Source organism: Palaemon carinicauda, chromosome 30, assembly GCF_036898095.1.
Source record: "Palaemon carinicauda isolate YSFRI2023 chromosome 30, ASM3689809v2, whole genome shotgun sequence".
Classification (NCBI taxonomy): domain Eukaryota; kingdom Metazoa; phylum Arthropoda; class Malacostraca; order Decapoda; family Palaemonidae; genus Palaemon; species Palaemon carinicauda.
Window position 1 is genome coordinate 61,690,603 of NC_090754.1, and position 19,820 is coordinate 61,710,422.

Consider the following 19,820-nt stretch of genomic DNA (forward strand, 5'->3'; position numbering starts at 1 on the left):
TGTTGATTACTTCTCTTGTAGTTTATTTATATCCTCATTTCCTTTCCTCACTGTGCTATTTTTCCATGTTGGAGGCCTTGGGGTTATAGCATCCTGCTTTTCCAACTAGGGTTGTAGCTTAGCTTGTAGTGATGATAATGAAAATTATAGGTCAGAGATTCAACAGGATTGTAGAAATGATTCAGAAAGGAATAATTTCTAAGCTTATCCCTAAACCAGAAATTACCCAATCAGTATCCAGACCTAGATATGCATCTCCAGGCCCTTCACCCCTTATAGTGATAGAAGACTCTCTGGAGTCATCTGGTCAAGCAGACGTCCCAGTTGCTGGCACAGGATAAGCTTCAAACTTTATGAATGTCATGGACCTCATTTGCTTTATTAATGGATTCGGTGAAGCCCCTCATACTCAACGTTTCCATCATAACTTTTTAACATTCGTTTATCAAACCAAGCTAAGGATACCCAAGTTTTGCTCAATAAACAAATTTCAGTAGCAGAAAACTCGCCTTCTCTTTCCTATCAGTGAAGATTTATGTATCTATGTGAGTTTATCATAACCCATTGCCTCTTAACCTAAACATGGCTGTCCTGACATGGCACCCTTTATGAGTGGCTTATTCATCAAACAGTTACCTTCTCTTCTCTGGAACTGCAGAACTTAGATGCTGCAAGCACATTCCTAGCTAGACCACTAGTCAAGAAACAGTACCTTTTTACTCGGTATATGAGAACCTTTCAGAACCTGACGTCTAAAAGCAGTATGAAGAATTAGTCCGATCTGGAGCAAGAGTTTTGGAGTTTATGCTCCACCAGTGTGTCTAGGGTAATTATGTCCTAAAGGGAAGGGACGCTATCTCGTCTAGTTTACTGACAAATGTCAGCCAAAGACGCTTAAGCACTGAGGAATTATTATCACCATCATTACAAGCTAAGCTACAAACCTATTTGGAAAAGCAGGATGCTATATGCCCAACAGGAAAAAATAGCCCAGTAAGGAAAGGAAACAAGGAAATAAATATAATACTGTACAAAAGAGATAATGAAAAATCTAAATAGAATATTTTAAGAATAATAACAACATTAAATTGGATCTTTCATATAGAAATTATGAAATTTGAAAAGAACAAGAGGAAGAGAAACAAAACGTCTTAATAGGTTTGCTGAAGGTAATCATCTGTTCCCTAGTTTGCAATTTGGTTTTTGTAAAGGCCTTGGAGCATGTGATGCCCTTTTTACAATCTCCAATGGTGTACAGAAATCCCTTTATTGTAGTCAGGAAGTTCATATGATTTGCCTTGATTTTATTACTGCCTTTGACTGTATTAATCATGAGGCCCTTATTTTCAAACTCACAGTTGGGCGTGGGTGGGTCGTTTCTTAGCATTATTATTGATTTTTTAAGTAGTAGATCTCAGAGTTTTGTTGATAGTCACCATAGTGAGCATGTGATATCTGGTGTTCCACAGGGTAGTATTCTTGGATCATTACTTTTCATATTATATACGCATGACATGGGTATGGCCTTGAAAAAAGCTTGTTGCATATGCAATGAGGCTACTCTCTTTGCATCAATTCCATCTACTGAATGTAATCAGAGGTTGCTGAATCCCTTGATAGAGATCTAACTAAAATTAGTGCTTGATGCAAATTATGGAGTATGAATTGGATCCTAACAAAACTCAAAGTATGATTATAAGCAGGTCAAGGACAGTGGCTCCTCAACTTCCGGATCCCATTTTTGATAGTTTTTTAGTTTTGTATGACTTAAAATTTGAGGTGCGATTCTCGACACAAATTTACTTTTGAGAAACACATTAGGGCTGTGTCTTCTTCAATTACACAAAAAATGCCTTATTGAGAAAGTCTTCAAGATTTTTGGTGATCAGTCAGTTTTGAAGAAGTGTTTTAATTCTTTCATTCTACCCTTGTTTTGAGTAGTGTTCATTTCATGGTCTTCAGCGGCTGATTCTCATCTTAATTTTTTGGACATGAACTTACGTTCTATTAAATTTCTTATTCCTGATCTAGATATTAATCTTTGGCACCGTCGTTTAATTAGTTCATTATGCATGTTGCATAAGATTTTTCATAATTATCACCATCCTTTACATTCAGATCTTCCCGGACAGTTCCAGCTTGTTCATAATACTAATCATGCAGTTAATTTTAATAGTCAGGTCTTCATCATGAGGCTCAATACTACACAGTATTCTAGAGGTTTTATTCCAGCTGTTACCAAGTTGTGGAATGATCTTCCTAATCGGGTAGTTGAATCAGTAGAACTTCAAAAGTTAAAACTTGCAGCAAATGTTGTCATGTTGAACTGGCTGACATAAGTCTTTTTCTAGTTTATATATGACATATCTGTTTTGATGTTATTGTTTTTAGAATATTTTATTGTTAATTTTTCTCATTTGTTTATTTATTTCTCTATTTCCTTTCATATACAGTATGTACATACGAACTATGCTATTACGCATAGTTAAAAAATTATTTAATGAGAAATTAAAGTTTATTCATTCTACAATGTAAGTACAGATACATATTAACGTCAATGAATCTTGCTTGTATTACTGTAAAATAGCTTAAAGATATGAGTGTAAAAAAATCAGGTAGGTTTTTTATTGACGTATCGCCAATAAATATTAATTCGATAAATATTAATTGTACTACTGAACAATGAATTAGTAATGGTTAAAAGTATGCGCTGTATGGGTTGTATGAATCAGATTTTTACAGTAAGGCAGATATGCGAGAAATATTTAGCAAAAGTTAAGGAGGTGTATGTTGCGTTTATGGATCTGGAGAAAGCGTATGATAGAGTTGATAGGGAAGCAATGTGGAATGTGATGAGGTTATATGGAGTTGGTGGAAGGTTGTTGCAAGCCGTGAAAAGTTTCTACAAAGGTAGTAAAGCATGTGTTAGGATAGGAAATGAAGTGAGCGATTGGTTTCCGGTTAGAGTGGGGCTGAGACAGGGATGTGTGATGTCACCGTGGTTGTTTAACTTGTATGTTGATGGAGTGGTGAGAGAGGTGAATGCTCGAGTGCTTGGACGAGGATTAAAACTGGTAGACGAGAATGACCATGAATGGAAGGTGAATCAGTTGTTGTTTGTGGATGATACTGTACTGGTTGCAGACACAGAATAGAAGCTTGGCCAATTAGTGACAGAATTTGGAAGAGTGTGTGAGAGAAGGAAGTTGAGAGTTAATGTGGGTAAGAGTAAGGTTATGAGATATATGAGAAGGGAAGGTGGTGCAAGGTTGAATGTCATGTTGAATGGAGAGTTACTTGAGGAGGTGGATCAGTTTAAGTACTTGGGGTCTGTTGTTGCAGCAAATGGTGGAGTGGAACCAGATGTACGTCAGAGAGTGAATGAAGGTTGCAAAGTGTTGGGGACGGTTAAGGGAGTAGTAAAAAATAGAGGGTTGGGCATGAATGTAAAGAGAGTTCTATATGAGAAAGTGATTGTACCAACTGTGATGTATGGATCGAAGTTGTGGGAATGAAAGTGATGGAGAGACAGAAATTGAATGTGTTTGAGATGAAGTGTCTAAGGAGTATGGCTGGTGTATCTCGAGTAGATAGGGTTAGGAACGAAGTGGTGATGGTGAGAATGGGTGTAAGAAATGAGTTAGCAGCTAGAGTGGATATAAATGTGTTGAGGTGGTTTGGCCATGTTGAGAGAATAGAAATTGGCTGTCTGCTAAAGAAGGTGATGAATGCAAGAGTTGATGGGAGAAGTACAAGAGGAAGGCCAAGGTTTGGGTGGATGGATGGAGTGAAGGAAGCTCAGGGTGATAGGAGGATAGATGTGAGAGAGGCAAGAGAGCGTGCTAGAAATAGGAATGAATGGCGAGCGATTGTGACGCAGTTCCGATAGGCCCTGCTGCTGCCTCCGATGCCTTAGATGACCGTGGAGGTAGCAGAAGTAGGGGATACAGCATTATGAAGCTTCATCTGTGGTGGATAACGGGGAGGGTGGGCTGTGGCACCCTAGCAGTACCAGCTGAACTCGGTTGAGTCCCTTGTCAGGCTGGGAGGAACGTAGAGAGTAGAGGTCCCCTTTTTTGTTTTTGTTTCATTTGTTGATGTCGGCTACCACCCAAAATTGGGGGAAGTGCCTTGGTATATGTATGTATGTAAAAGTGTGCGTGGGTTGAAGAAAATGGTTTGGTCATGCAGGATAGAAATCATACCTCTCTACTTTAAAGGTAACATTAGTTAAATCCAGTTCTGTACTTATTGTATTATTTTCCATTCATTATTTGATTATGTTTGTATAACTACTTCATGTACAGGTATTATAAGTTAGGTTAGGTATATTGAATGATTCAAATGTATTTGGCGCTATTTCATTGTGGTTATAGCTCTATTATAGAATTTAATGGGGTGTTTTTGTAGGGCTTGGAATGAATAAGGCTATTTACATGTAAAACTGCCTTCAGTATACAAAAAAATCATGATATGAAAGCCACTCTGTATTGAATTAATTTCATATCTAGAGGTATTTCTGTACACTCATAAGTTCCTGGATAACTCTATCCTAGGTCTTGGGATGGATACTCAATAAGTCTGTGTTGTGAACCTAGGTCTCTCATGGGACAAGAAGCATCTGGTTCAAGACAGCAGTTGAGAGGTATGTCTAGGAGAGGTAAGAATGACTGTATTTTCTACTCTTTCTCAATTTTTCTTCTCCTTTCTCGGGGTACAGCAGTTCCATTATGGGCTGGACCAGATGCTAGGTGTAGGTAAGCCTCGTGATCCCATACTAGAGAGATGTTAGAAGAAATGTATACAAGCTTTCCTTGTGAATAAAGGGTCTTCCACGACCACCTACCCGTCTCTCAGTAGTGACTTACCCTAACACCTGCAGTATCGTGCTCAGGTCATTTGGTGGTTTACAGGAGTCATCACTTTTATCCTTGTACTGGACCAAAGTGCCTTAAAATTTCCCAGGATAGTAAACCAGCCAGTTTGGTTATAGGGACATCCTCCCTCTTAAGGATAAGTCCCCTATAAAAGGATGATTGTTTGCTTTTGTGTAAGAACAAATTACACATTTAAATGTAATTTTTTATTTTCCCCTAACTATACAAATCAGAGTCCTTTAAGTTACACTACTCGCTTCAACCACCCTGTAAGTCCTAGGGTTAATGTCAAAGTGAGGGTTTTGCTATCTGTCTGGTAGGCCTTCATCTACCAGCAACTACAATCACATTTTTCAAGAGACCGGTATTTCCAGCTTTGCTGAAATCATACTCCTATTAAAGGACTCTGGTTTGTATAGTTATAGTTAAGAAAAATAAAAATTTATTTAAATTTAATTTTTTTTAAATACATAATTTAGGTAAGGCATATATAAATGTTTGTGAGATCTATGTCTCCTCAAAGATCTCCATAGCCAAAGCTGTCAATCTATTCACATCAAGCAGGTGACATTTTGTAAATATTTTACTTTTACTCTGATTTTGTGTAGTCATTCAGAGTGATTAGTTTTGTGGTTATAGATTAAAAGTTGTAATGATATTAATTTGAAAACATGGACTACAATTTCATTTTATACATCACTTTTTTAATTTTGATTATAACCAGTATTAATCTCTGTTTCTATATTAGGAAATTATAAACCGTAAAAAGATGGCTGAAAATGGGATCAACCTAGCTCTCATTGAAGAACGTGAGGACAGAGATGGTGGGCAAAGTGTTTCTATACGGTTACCAGGAACTCTCAGAGGTGACAAATCAACAAGGGTTTTCAGGCCTGAAGTCAGTGTAACTTCTTTACATTTTTCACCAACAGGTAACCAAGCATTTCTTTAGTGGGTGTTTCATGTTAATTTTTCATGACACATTTTCTTTTGTGTTAGAATAGGAAATGAAGTGAGTGATTGGTCTCCGGTGAGAGTGGGGCTGAGACAGGGATGTGTGATGTCGCCGTGGTTGTTTAACTTGTATGGTGATGGAATGGTGAGAGAGGTGAATGCTCGAGTGCTTGGACGAGGATTAAAACTGGTAGACGAGCATGACCATGAATGGGAGGTAAATCAATTGTTGTTTGCGGATGATACTGTACTGATACACAGAAGAGAAGCTTGACCGACTAGTGACAGAATTTGGAAGGGTGTGTGAGAGAAGGAAGTTGACAGTTAATGTGGGTAAGAGTAAGGTTATGAGATATATGAGAAGGGAAGGTGGTGCAAGGTTGAATGTCATGTTGATTGGAGAGTTACTTGAGGAGGTGGATCAGTTTAAGTACTTGGGGTCTGTTGTTGCAGCAAATGGTGGAGTGGAAGCAGATGTACGTCAGAGAGTGAATGAAGGTTGCAAAGTGTTGGGGGCAGTTAAGGGAGTAGTAAAAAATAGAGGGTTAGGCATGAATGTAAAGAGAGTTCTATATGAGAAAGTGATTGTACCAACTGTGATGTATGGATCAAAGTTGTGGGGAATGAAAGTGATGGAGAGACAGAAATTGAATGTGTTTGAGATGAAGTGTCTAAGGAGTATGGCTGGTGTATCTCGAGTAGATAGGGTTAGGAACGAAGTGGTGGGGTGAGAACAGGTGTAAGAAATGAGTTAGCAGCTAGAGTGGATATGAATGTGTAGAGGTGGTTTGGCCATGTTGAGAGAAAGGAAATGACTGTCTGCTAAAGAAGGTGATGAATGCAAGAGTTAATGGGAGAAGTACAAGAGGAAGGCCAAGTTTTGGGTGGATGGATGGAGTGAAGAAAGCTCTAGGTGATAGGAGGATAGATGTGAGAGAGGCAAGAGAGCGTGCTAGAAATAGGAATGAATGGCGAGCGATTGTGACGCAGTTCGGGTAGGCCCTGCTGCTTCCTCCGGTGCCTTAGATGACTGCGGAGGTAGCAGCAGTAGGGGATTCAGCATTATGAAGCTTCATCTGTGGTGGATAACGGGGGAGGGTGGGCTGTGGCACCCTAGCAGTACCAGCTGAACTTGGTTAAGTTCCTTGTCAGGCTGGGAGGAACGTAGAGAGGAGAGGTCCCCTTTTTGTTTTGTTTCATTGTTGATGTTGGCTACCCCCCAAAATTGGGGGAAGTGCCTTGGTATATGTATGATGTAACAATAAAACTCCTTATAAGTAGTGAAAGATACTGAAATATCAACTTCCAGTGATTTGTGAAATGATTGTCTGTACATATCAGTAATACATACATATACCAAGGCACTTCCCCCAATTTTGGGGGGGGGGTCGCTGACATCTAACAAATGAAACAGAAAAGGGGACGTCTCCTCTCTACGTTCCTCCAGCCTAACAAGGGACTCAACTGAGTTCGGCTGGTACTGCTAGGGGTGCCACAGCCCGCCCTCCCACAACAGATGAAGCTTCATAATGCCGAATCCCCTACTGCTGCTGCCTCCGCAGTCTTCCAAGGCACTGGAGGAAGCAGCAGAGCCTACCGAAACTGCGTCACAATCGTTCGCCATTCATTCCTATTTCTAGCACGCTCTCTTGCCTCTCTCACATCTATCCTCCTATCACCCAGAGCTTCCTTCACTCCATCCATCCACCCAAACTTTGGCCTTCCTCTTGTACTTCACCCATTAACTATTGCATTCATCACCTTCTTTAGCAGACAGCCATTTTCCATTTTCTCAACAGGGCCAAACCACCTCAACACATTCATATCCACTCTAGCTGCTAACTCATTTCTTACACCTGTTCTCACCCTCACTACTGTACTTCGTTCCTAACCCCATCTACTCAAGATACACCAGCCGTTCTTCTTAGACATTTCATCTCAAACACATTCAATTTCTGTCTCTCCGTCACTTTCATTCCCCACAACTCCGATCCATACATCACAGTTGGTACAATCACTTTCTCATACAGAACTCTCTTTACATTCATGCCCGAACCCTCTATTTTTCATCATATCAGTAATACTTTGTAAAAAGAAAATTAGATAATGTTGTTATGGATCAACATCTTATTTTTGTATAGTTTTGAAATCAATTACAATATGATAATATTGTGACCAGAAAGGTAGGAACAGAAATTGCAGTCTTGCAATTAAGCATAGTGCTGCTGCAAACAGGCTGTACACGGAATGCAACATAGTATCACGAAGATGCTCAAAATTGCAAAATAAGTCTACTCACTAGTACAGTGGTAATGCTTTGACCTATCATTTGCATAACAGCAGATCAATCCTAGATCGGGCTATGAGTTTAAGCTGTTTACAAGGGAGACTACTGGTGTGGTTGGGCACCACAGTTGGGGGTTGGACTTGCCCAGCTGACATTCATGTGCGCATCTCATGATGATACTGGACCTGAAACCAGACACCTCTACCCTTACTTTTAAAGTGAATTTTAATGCCCTGCAAATAAGAACTAGTGAAGAGTAGATGGAAAAGGGAGAGAGTTGTGTTGTTATGGGAGGGTAGATCTTTTGAGACAATTGTGAGGCTGGTATTAGGACAGGTAGGTCATAGTGGCAATAGCCTAGTTTAAAGGAAAGAAATGGCTGAGTTACTGAAAAATTAGAATATTCCAGAAGTGAACATCCCATATAAGACTTGGTTTTTTTTAGCAGTAAAGACATTGACACTAGGAAAGAAATTTGGAAAAAGTGTGGATACCAAAGCTTGATATTGACGGTTAGATTATACTTTAGAAGATTATATGACAAATAAAAGGCATCAGGGAGCAGTGTGTAGAAGCTGAAATACAGCTAAGTATCCCAAATATTGATACTGTTTGAGTACATGATGGGAATATGAGGTGGCAATTAGGGTAGTAACTGGATAGCAAATAGGTAAAATGGCAAAAAAAAACTTGAATGTGGATTTTACCTAGAGAATTCAGGCATAAAGTGTATGAGTGTAAAAGGAAGGGCTTATCTGTCACCTAGAATATTAATGGAAAGCTTAATTATTAGTGTAAAGGGACGGGCTTATCTGTCATCTAGAATAGTAATGGAAATCTTAATTTTAAAAGAATAAATGATAATGTATTCAATTAAAAAACAAGTTACACCTTTATCTTTTGAAATATTAATCTCCATTAGATCTTTTCAGTAGGAAACTTACAAAATTTTAATTGTGGTCCTAGTGATTAATGCATTAGAAAATCAAAAAAATTTGATAGATAATAGTTTAGACTTTCTTTTCACATTTAACTTCATGAACAGGTAATTGGTGGGAGAGTTAATGACGATGTAATAAATGTTTGCTTTTGTTTTACACAGGACGCAGTTGGGCAGCCAGTAGTAGTGAAGGCTTGCTGGTTTATTCCCTCGATGACGACTTGCTGTTCGATCCACTTGGTTTAGATTTCACCAGTACTCCAGCTGGAGTTAAACAGAAACTCAAAGAGAAAGAATACACCACTGGTAGGATACCTGTATTCTCTGTATTCTAGAGTTCATTATTTTATATATGTATGATAGATAATTTGGTGGATGGAAAAATGTGGAATAATACATGTTGAGGGATGATTGTATTACCAAAGGAGATAAACAAATATTGATATTGTTAAAGCTTTGGTCTTTTTGGGGGGTTAGAGTCCTGTGAAAGGCTAGAGCTGGGAATCCAATACAACATGTTTACCTAAGAAATATTGTCTCTCCTGCTCTAGGGCCAGTGTAATAACGGACTCATGTATAGGGGAGACCCTACAAGTTCAGGCTTATCTGAACTTGCCACCACTTCAGTAGCTGAAAGTCGTCTGCTATGACTAACATCATGCATGACTTCCTAGAAAGAAACCATCCTCCCAGTCATTGCTGGCATATCTACGTCACAAAAAACTCAAAACCCTCAACCACCATTGTCTTTTAATCAAAGCTATAAACATGTAGTATCCTTGTGTGATCAAAATTACTTCAAAAACATTATGTACCCGTATCCAGGTTTTTTCTTCCTTTCATGGCTTAATTATTGAATATAGGAATGCTTGTTTAGTGCCGTTATTTTTGGATTGTTTTGGGTGGTAACTGGCTTGGTTGGTTTTGTTGTGTTCATGCATGTCTTTTCCCTTTCAATAGGGGTGTTTCCTATGATTTTATAAGTACATTTACAGTCGTAGACATTTTCTCAGTAACATCAAAAAGGGGGAGATTGTCAATTGCCGGCGTCAATTTGGTAACCTTATTTCATCATTAATGATTTCCAATATAATATCACATTTAGTCTAAACAAGAAGGAAGGTTAATTTCAGGCATCTATAACTTCAATTAGGCTAACCTCATTGGAGGAGGTCTAGCGGGGTTAATGGTGGATATTATTACTATTAATTGTACTGCAATCAGTTCTGGTTTAATGGTAGCTGAATTCCGACCGAGTGTTCATTAGCCTATCAGTTTAACCTTGGTAAGGTTAGTATGGAGGTGGGGTTAGTCTACTTATTCAGTCATATCACAGCAGTTCTTTAAACCTATATTTTAGATGTTATTACCTTATATATGACTATACAGTATTGGAATGCTCAATATTTTATGGGGGGAGATATTCCTGTTCTCCGACAATTGGGTATAAGACCATGAGATGAGGGGCTGACTGGTCAATCAGCTGTTCTTACAGGTAATTCATCTGATATGGGTATTGGAGGGAGAGTAGAGAGATGGATAGAATCACATTTTATGTAAATTTCTTTCTATTTTAAGACTGCAGGCTCACTTTAGTAGTTGTTCCCATAACCTTGGGGTTGGTAAACTGTGAGGTTGGGTCTAGGATGAACTGTCGCTAGTCTTACTGTAGTGAATATCTTAGGTAAGTGGGTATTTGTGTTGCAACTCCATCTCTTTTAGTTTGGCAGTTATTATAGGAAAGGTTTGGGAGATTTCATAACCCCTTCAGAGAGGGTATATAATGCAGGTATTTTTTTTTTTTTTTTAAATATTTTTTTAACACGAGTGTCATTGAACCAAAATGCATCCAGGGTGGATGTAATATCCTGGCTAACCCAAAATGGGTTCATGAGTGTTGTCGGGTTCATTGGGGTTGTTCCGCTGACTGGGGCAGGGCTTGGACCCTGAAAATTGTTCTTTTTATTTGGAATGGATCAATTCTGCTCGGAATTTGGAGCCTGAGTCAGAACACCTGAGAGCCAAGGCTGTTTTCTTCCTTTCCATGCGGATGAAAGGATATTCTAAGATTGCTTGGTCTGTTGATTATTTACCCCGTAAGAATCTGAGAGATCTCATAGTGTAGGTACCCAATTGCAGCAGTTAGGGGTTTTTGAAATGGGGCCCATAGTGGACCAGACCCCTATCTACTTTGTTGGCTTTGGGATCAGAGGATGATTTAGACTCTGCGCAGTTGGAATACTTACTACCTGGATCTACAGGGGGAGCCCTTGGGTTGGTCTATGAAGTATCCTACCGGGGACATCTCAACAATCACTTCATTACCTAGGTCGGATCCAGGTCACGGTTCCACTTGGCAGGTTACCCGTCTGCCTGGATTTGGTACAGTTTCATCCCCTGTAGACACCTCGCTGATAGCTATAATAGTAGAGGTATTGATCTGTTCCCTCTGGTAAACCCACTCAAGATGGGGCCAGTCCAGGTACTATTGACCTGCCCTCTGCTTCTTTCCGCTCCAGCCTAGAGATTCGGCTGTGGCTGCCCCTTCGGGTTACCAGCTTCCAAGGAAGGCTCCTATGGAAGCGCTTCCTTCTAGTTCTGTAGATTCGGCCGTTGCTGGGGCTTCGGGTTACCAGCTTCTAAGGGAAACTCCAGGTTGGACTCTTTCTTCCATTCTTGCAGACTTGACTGTGGCTGGACCTTTGGGGTTTTGGCTTCCAAGGGAGGCTTCAATGGAGTCTCTCCCTTCTGTTTCTAGTACTTTGTCTTAGTGGAGCCTAAGGTTTCCCAGCTTCTAAGAAAGGGTCCCTGAGAACCTTTTCTTCTGTTATAAGTCAGGAAGGCTGGGTTGGGAGGATGCAGCAGAGAGGGGATTTATTAGGTAACTCCTGTGATGGAGGCACATTTTGGCCTGATTCAAATGTTTTTCAACATAAATATACAGATTTTCTATTTGATGACTTTGAGTTTTGAGAACCTAACGGCATTTCCAGATTCAAAGGAGCATGTTCCCAGTTATCACCGAAGGAGGAGGATGTGATGCCATACAAGGCCACTCTCAATACCTTAGCAGAAGTGGGATGCTCAGATTGGGACCAATCAATTGGGGCACCATTTCCTTTGCTCACAGATCCCCTTCAAACTGTGGAATCTAATTTCAAATTAACTTGTTCAACTAGTTTCTGCCATGGCATCTTTGGAAGTGAATGTTTATATAGGATAATTGCAGATGTCCACTTCAGGGGTAGTCAAGCTATTGTGTAAGCCTGTTTACAAAGCATTGCAGTACTTTATTTGGGAAAAGTTCAAAGTAAGGCTGTTTTTGATCTGGAGAAAGTGGAGGTAGAGGATTTTTTTGTACAGTGATCCAATGTGCAAATTGCTCTTTCCTCAAGCCCCTGTGGATAAAGCCAAAGCCAATGCAAAAGCAATAGCCACGTCACTTCGAGAGAAATGGAGGATAGGTTTTCGGCCCTTCCTTAAGAATAAGAAAGCATCCTTTCACAAGTCCACAGTCTATAAGATCCAGCAGCAGGCACAAAAACTTCCCACTAAGAGGCCAGCTCCTGTTTCCTAGACCAAGCCTCGACCCACAACGAAGTTTCTAGAGGAACTGGGACAGCAAAATTACCCCTCCTAAGGTGACAGCTTGTCCCAGGGCAAATCAAATCTTGGTTTAGAGCAAAGGTTGGCCCTAGAAGATCTTTCAAGGGTAACGGGGACATAAGTCTTTTTATCGTTTATATATGTCTTATGTTTTGATTTTACTGTTTTTGAAATATTTTATTGTTAATTTGTTCTCATATTTATTTATTTCCTTATTTCCTTTCCTCACTGGGCTATTTTTCCCGGTTGGAGCCTTTGGGCTTATAGCATCTTGATTTTCTAACTAGAGTTGTAGCTTGGCTAGTAATAATAATAATAATAATAATAGTAAAGGTAGTGATCAAGCTCCTGCAGTTGCTGGGAGTTCAGATCATAGTTTATATACTGTAGACAATTAGCTGAATTTGGCTGAGACAAAAGATTTATGTTTTAGATATATAAATTAGCTTTTGTAGGTTCTTCAGGACTGTGTTCTTTATGAACTTAGCAAAGTTGAGACTAATTCTTAGAAGGATATTTCATCGGTTAGGTCTCTAATAGAATATGGTGAAAGCCACACTAAGCCTTACAAAACATCTCGGTAAAGAATTCTATGCAGGGTCAGAGCCGCTTCTCTTCCAGGTGGCAATGAGAGAAGATTTTGGGCCTTATTCAGTTTGCCTTGATAGTTGATTCAGTGTTAAAGAGCAGAATGAAAGGCTTCAATTGGGTGTGGAGAAGGTCTGTTTGAAATGGGTTTGTGCACTGTATGGCTCAATTACCCAGTTGGTGCAAAAGAATTCTCAGGTCATGGACAATGCCAAATTCCCATGCCAGCTTGGTCCCATTGGTCCCTCCCTTGGTTACCATGATTATTCATACAGATGCATCCAGGCTGGGCTGGGGTGATTATTCAGATGAGACCTTTGTGTTTGATAAATGCTCCCCTTAATTTGTAGCATTTAATTCTCCCCTTAATTTGCTGCATTTCACACATAAAGAACTTCATAGACGACCAGATAGAGGTCTATTGCCTCAGAAAAGGGGGATCCTACTCAAGAATTTTCGGTGCAGTGACCTTTCCCATTATGAAGCTCCTTCAGGAAAAATATGTTCTCACCATTCCATCTGTCGGGTTCACTCAACATACTGTAGTATCAAATGCCCTATTCAGGAGGTTTTGGAGCTGGTTCCAGATTTTCAAATGGATCTGTTTGCTACAAAAAAGAACCACAAGCTTCCACTTGATGTAGATCTGAATGGGGACTAATGCAGTGGCAAGAGATGCTCTGAATTAAGAACAGATGGTCGTCTATTTACCTATTTCCTCTGACGAGCTTAATTTTGAAGGCTTTGAATATCCTTCAGGATTTTCCAGCGATAGCTGTGCTAGTAGCACCATTTTGTCTTATCATTCCATGGTATCCACTGCTTCAGTGTCTGCAATGAGAAATACACCTTTGGTCTGCACAGCTGTATCAGAAAGTAGGTAGACTGAATACCTTCACTTCCTACCCAAAACTCTCTCACTTGGGATTTCTTTCCCTTATTTTTGGGGAATATATCTCAGCATACAGCTTGACTTATTTAATAAACTACCAGAGGTCTTAATCTACAAGACAATACAATCCCAGTATGTGTGGAAGACATGGATGGCTTTTTTACGGAGTCAGTCACCCTGTCAGATAACTACGAACTTTTTAGCTTCTTTTGTGGTCCATCTCTTTGAGCAGAGGAAGCTCCAGCCATGAACTGTTTTAACAGAACCACCCAATTTTTTGCTTAGCATAGACCATCCTCACCCACTCTTGTGGTTTCATGGTCTCTGGATAGGGTTTATGAGTTTTTTGTTGGGTTGGATATCTCTACCATTTCTCTTAAAGAACTTTTAAAAAGCTATGTTTTTAATGGCTTTAGTATCAGAAGCTGGTGTTAGTGAACTTGTGGCATTTAATAGGGAACAGAATTACAACATTCTAGGAGGCAATCAGTAGTGTTGATGAGCGACACCACCATAGCACCCTACGTCAAGAAGCACGGTCTCGCGCCCTCTCTGCGTGCTGACTTAGCAGATGCTCATCTGGGTGACAATCCAAGCTGTAGAGTTGTCAGCCAAGTATACTCTGGGCTAGAGAAATTAGCTAGCAGACGCTCAATTGCTAAAGACAGGTTGTAGGTTTGGAGTGGTCGCTGGCCAAGAGAAATTAGCTAGCAGACGCTCAATTGCTAAAGACAGGTTGTAGGTTTGGAGTGGTCTCATTGTGTAGCAGAGAGGCTTCTTGCCCTGTTGGGCTTTCCAGGTAGGGATCGGTCTATTTTCCATTTGGCAAAACAGGAAGTTCCTCGTGTGTTTTTCCACAGTTCCACAACCACGGGCTGTGTTCAAAGACACCTTCCAACATCCAGGAATAACCTGGACAATCATTATTTCCCTACGTTCAGCCTGATCTGGCCGTTAATCAACAAAATGTTGATTACACCTGGACTCAATGTGACCCTGATGGTTCCCAGATAACTCCATTCCAAATTTTATCATGAACTACTAAGTCTTCTAGATGAGATCCCGAGAGAACTACCCTAGTGGCTCATGGTCTTCTGTCAGCCGCGTCTTCAGAGATACCACCAGTCCATGAAGTCATTGGACCTTCACAGGTAGAGGCTATCCAGCATCTGCGAGTGACAAGCTTAGGCTTTTCACAAAGTACTGTCTGGGTACCTGCGATAGTCATTTGCAGCTGTCTATCAGAGGAAGTGGGCCACCTTCTGTGATTGGTGTCCTAGAGGGGATACTTCTCCGGGTGAAGCAACTCTAGCGCAGGCTGCTGATTTCCTCGTCTATCACTCAGCATTGAGCTTGGTCTATTGACTGAAGGGTATAGACTTCTTTGCTTTGTAGGTGCTGTTTGTGTTCATGAGAAGCTTCAAGCAGTCTTCTCCATCCCGGGACCTCAGGGCTCTAGAATGTGGAGCGTCTTTTGTCCTAAAGACTTGCATGTACCCCGTATAAGCCTTTGAAGAAGTCGTCAGACAGATATCCTACTCTCAAGATTGTCTTTTTTTTTGTAGCCTTTACATCAGTAAAGAGTGTAGGTGAGTTGCAAAAACTCTTATTTAGTCACCTATGCTGATGGTTGGTAGGAGATCTTCAGTTTTGTGCAACGATTCATTGCCAGAACCCGGCAGACCATGACCACAGGTTTGAGACCTCCGCCATTCCCTTTCTTCCTGAAGTGTCAGGTGGTGATTGAGATGCTTTTGTATCCTGTCAGAGCTCTGCAGTGCTATCTGAAAAGGATCCGACACCTCAGGCTGAGTGTTAAAGAGACTTTTTGTTAGCACTGGTAGGACCAAGAAAAAGGTGTCAAAGAACACAGTCTCTTTCTGGCTTCATGGGACGATCTGTAAGTTGTGCAGCGACTGGTGAGAGGGTCAAGGTACCAGGTAAGACCAGAGATCATAAAATCAGGGGTATAGGCTCCACTATAGCTTTAAAAAGAAACTTGTCAGTGGATCAAGTGATGAAAGCTGGAGTTTGGAAAAGATAGACCATCCTCACTGCCTTCTACATACAGGAATATATCCCACAAGTCCGATACCTTTATGTTTGGTTCTGTGGTGGCTGTTCAAGTAGCTGTGTAACCAGCTCAGCTCCCACACAGGATAGAATTCAACTCATCTATGCTAATGTGTAGATGTAGATTTGGAATGGATGGTAGAATAACTGGCTCTTCTACCCCTCTAAATGAGAGGTAGGAATCTTTACCAACCTATTGATCATTATACAGGGCTATAATTTCGAACAGATATCCCCTAAGGGGCAAAATGTTTTTTTTATTTGATCGAGGACATGCATCCATATACAGTATGTCTTTTTATCCCTATGAAAGACAGTAAGGAGGTTACTGGAGTCACCGATTAGTTCCCACACAGGGACTCAGCAGTGGTCACTTCCAGAGAAGAAAATGAATCATCCTGTTGGTTCTAAGGAGACTTCCAAACCACCAGGCAATGAGCCTCCCTAATTAAAGGATGAAGGTTTGTATGTCGTATGGGAACAAATCACAAATTTTAAAAATACAATTTTTCATAGTTACATAAACCTGAGTCCTTTAATAAAACTTACCTTCTCAACCACCCCTCTCAGTCCTGGGCTGGAAGTTCAAAAGTGAGAATACTTTTTAACCAATTCTAACGACTGACTCCAGTTCTCACTGAATCAATCCCAATTAAAGGACTCAGGTTTGTATAGGTAGGAAAAATACAGTACAAATTACTTTAAAATTTATGGTATTAATAACTGTTTGTTATCACTTCTGGTAATATGAAACCAAATAGTGGTGGATTGTCTAGTTGTTTCCTATATGTATACTGTCTATCTGAAAAAATACAGCCATGTGTGGTTTCATAATACGGTTGTATTTATAGAAGATTATGTAAATTGGGCTAAAAATTCTAGTGTACCATTTTATCTAATATTTAATTGATATTTATAATTCTAAAGTTATAATTTCAGATTACTGCTCATGTTTACTTTCTTTTTCAGCATTGATGATGGCCTTGAGATTGAACATGAATTCACTGAAGCAAGAAGTTATAGAGACCATACCCATGGATGCAGGTAATAATAACTAAATTAGTATTGTATGTAGGAGAATATATTTTTAAAGCATCTTAATTACTACATTAAGCATCATCAGTGTGTGAAAATTCAAGGTTTCTGTGAGCCTCCATAGCTTATGGAAACCAGGTTTGGGAAAGAAAACTTAATATAAAACATTTTAAATAGTAGTTGGATTTTTTGTTAGAATTGTGCCAAACATTTGGTAGTGCAAGTGGGCTGCATAGAAATTTAACATTATAATATTCCCATTAACAGCAGGGTTGCTTCCTTATCCTTATTACTTTTGAAAATTTCCATAGAATTTTTATACTGCCTCTACTTTATCTGGAAATTTTTGATGATTTAGTAACATTGCACAGTATAGTAAAGCTTTTTATAGTAGTTTATTTTTTTTTCTAATGTCACATAGGTGAATGATAATAAAATGCACATGCATTTAAATATGCACAGTATATTAATCTTAACCTTTGGATTGTATAACCATATATGGAGGAAATTTCCTTTAGTTGTACAATGTATTGGCCTGTTTATTTTCCGGATAACTAAACAACATAATAAGTGTTGCAAATATTTTGAGAGTATTAGGAATAAATCTGGTTGAACTATCATATTTTTAAAGTAGTTGGAGAGAAGTTTCATTTTTGGAATTATAAGTATTCAGCTTAGCCTTTTAAGAATCCTTTAAATTTTTTTTTTTCTTTTTTAATAAGAGATTTTGTAGCTAAGCGAGCAAGATTTTTATGAAAAGACATTTAGCTTAAAGAGTGATGAGATATTAATAGGGCAAAACAAGTCTGTTTAAACTAAAATTTCTCATATAATTTAGTAATCCGGATAATAATACTGTGATCAAATACTGTAGCTGAATTATTAAACATAATACAAAGCTTAAAATTTTAATAGGAGTGTAACTTCAGCAAAGCTGGAACAGCTATTAAACTTTTAACGGGGTAAACACAGGTGGCCAGTAAGCAGCAGTTCCCGAGATCGGCAAGTAAGGGCTGTCTTTCAAGCAATTGGGCAACGTGGCAGCGATACGGTACAGAAAGTTTGATGGTAAAAGTCATTAGAAACTTACCACCTTCCTTTCATCAACTCTCGTCTTCCCCTCACTTGCTCTTAAGTGACATTCCAACGTACCCTCCGGAATTGCCAATAGCCCTCATCCTCGCAAACAAAATGAGTTGATAGGGAAGAATGCAATTCAAATCCAAGACTAGTCTCTTGGCTTCTACAGCTGACTATTCCTAGTTTATGGGAGAATGGAGACCTGTATAAATTCAGTTCAAGATGGAGTTAGCAAGTACAGTTTGTGCAGCCATCTGGAAGGTCGAACTCGTGCTCTCTCTTGATCTTGAGGATGCATATTTTCAAATATCAATCTGCCAATCTGATATCAATTTCTTCTGCTTCAACCTAGGGAGGGTTGATTACTATTTCAAAGTCCTGTGCTTCAAACTTTCGACTACTCCCCAAATGTTCATGTGAGTGCTCACCCTGGTCTCATCTCGGGCCCATTTGAATAGAATTTGCCTTCTGCAATATCTTGAGAATTGGTGGATCCTTCCATCCTTGAGGAGGCAGTACCTCCAGGATCTAGACAAACTTATTGCCTCTTGCTGCAATCCAGGAATTGTGATGAATCTATAGAAGTCGAGTCTACCGCCCAAGAGATAGATGAAGTATCTGGAAATGTTGATAGATATGGCAGCAGCGGGAATCTTCCCATCAAATGATTGCATCAACAGACTCAGAGGTAGTGCAACCATTCCTGACTGTTCAACAACTACCAGCACAGCAGTGGTGACATCATCTGGGACCTCTTTCATAGTTAGAGAAGCTCGTGCCTCACAGCTGTCTCCACCAGAGGGAGGTAGCTTCAATGATATCTAAAGCCCCTCTGGTCAGCAGTTTCTGATCCCCCACACTTTCAAATTCCAGTAAAATGAAAAGTTGTTGAAGACCTCTGGTGGTGGCTAAATGACAAAAACCTCACTAAGGGAGTTTCACTCGACTAACCACATCCAGAGATGCTGCTGTTCAACGACACATCTAAGGAAAGGTGGAGCGCATGCCTGACGAACAAGATCACCTTGAAACTGGTCCAAAGACGAAAAGAGTGCTCATCGACTTGCTGGAAATACGAGCGGTGCTTCTAGCTGTACAATTTTTCCAACAGAGTTTGATAGAGCACTCAGTAGCATTGATGAGAGACAACACTACCATAGTAGCATACATCAACAAGCAAGTGTTCTAACCACTCTGCAAATTGGCAAAGCAGACATACACTATGGGATGCGAGGCAAGGTAGTAGAGGTGTCAGCAAGGTATATTCCAGGGAAGAGGAATGTCCTATATATAATCAAACCTTTGGCCTGACATTTGAAACTGTCACAGTTTGTTTATTAAGCATACAGGTTGTCTAAGGGTATTAGTGTTCCATAGCAGCTGACAGGTCTGGGATTAAATAAAACATAGCTAAATTTTTATTCACTCGGGTGGTGAAAAGGTTTATTGTTGGGGACCACCAACGGACAATAAGTATTTCCACCATGC

General features: G+C 39.8%; 1 protein-coding gene across 1 annotated transcript in view; it reads left to right on the top strand.

Annotated features, from left to right (window-relative positions):
• LOC137623213 (periodic tryptophan protein 2 homolog) overlaps positions 1 to 19,820 on the top strand; it is a 101,418-nt gene that overhangs the window by 76,003 nt on the left and 5,595 nt on the right. The window contains exons 15-17 of the mRNA XM_068353931.1: positions 5,626 to 5,809; positions 9,221 to 9,364; positions 17,187 to 17,261. Of these exons, the coding sequence (XP_068210032.1) occupies positions 5,626 to 5,809; positions 9,221 to 9,364; positions 17,187 to 17,261 (403 nt within the window). The remainder of the gene's footprint in view (positions 1 to 5,625; positions 5,810 to 9,220; positions 9,365 to 17,186; positions 17,262 to 19,820) is intronic.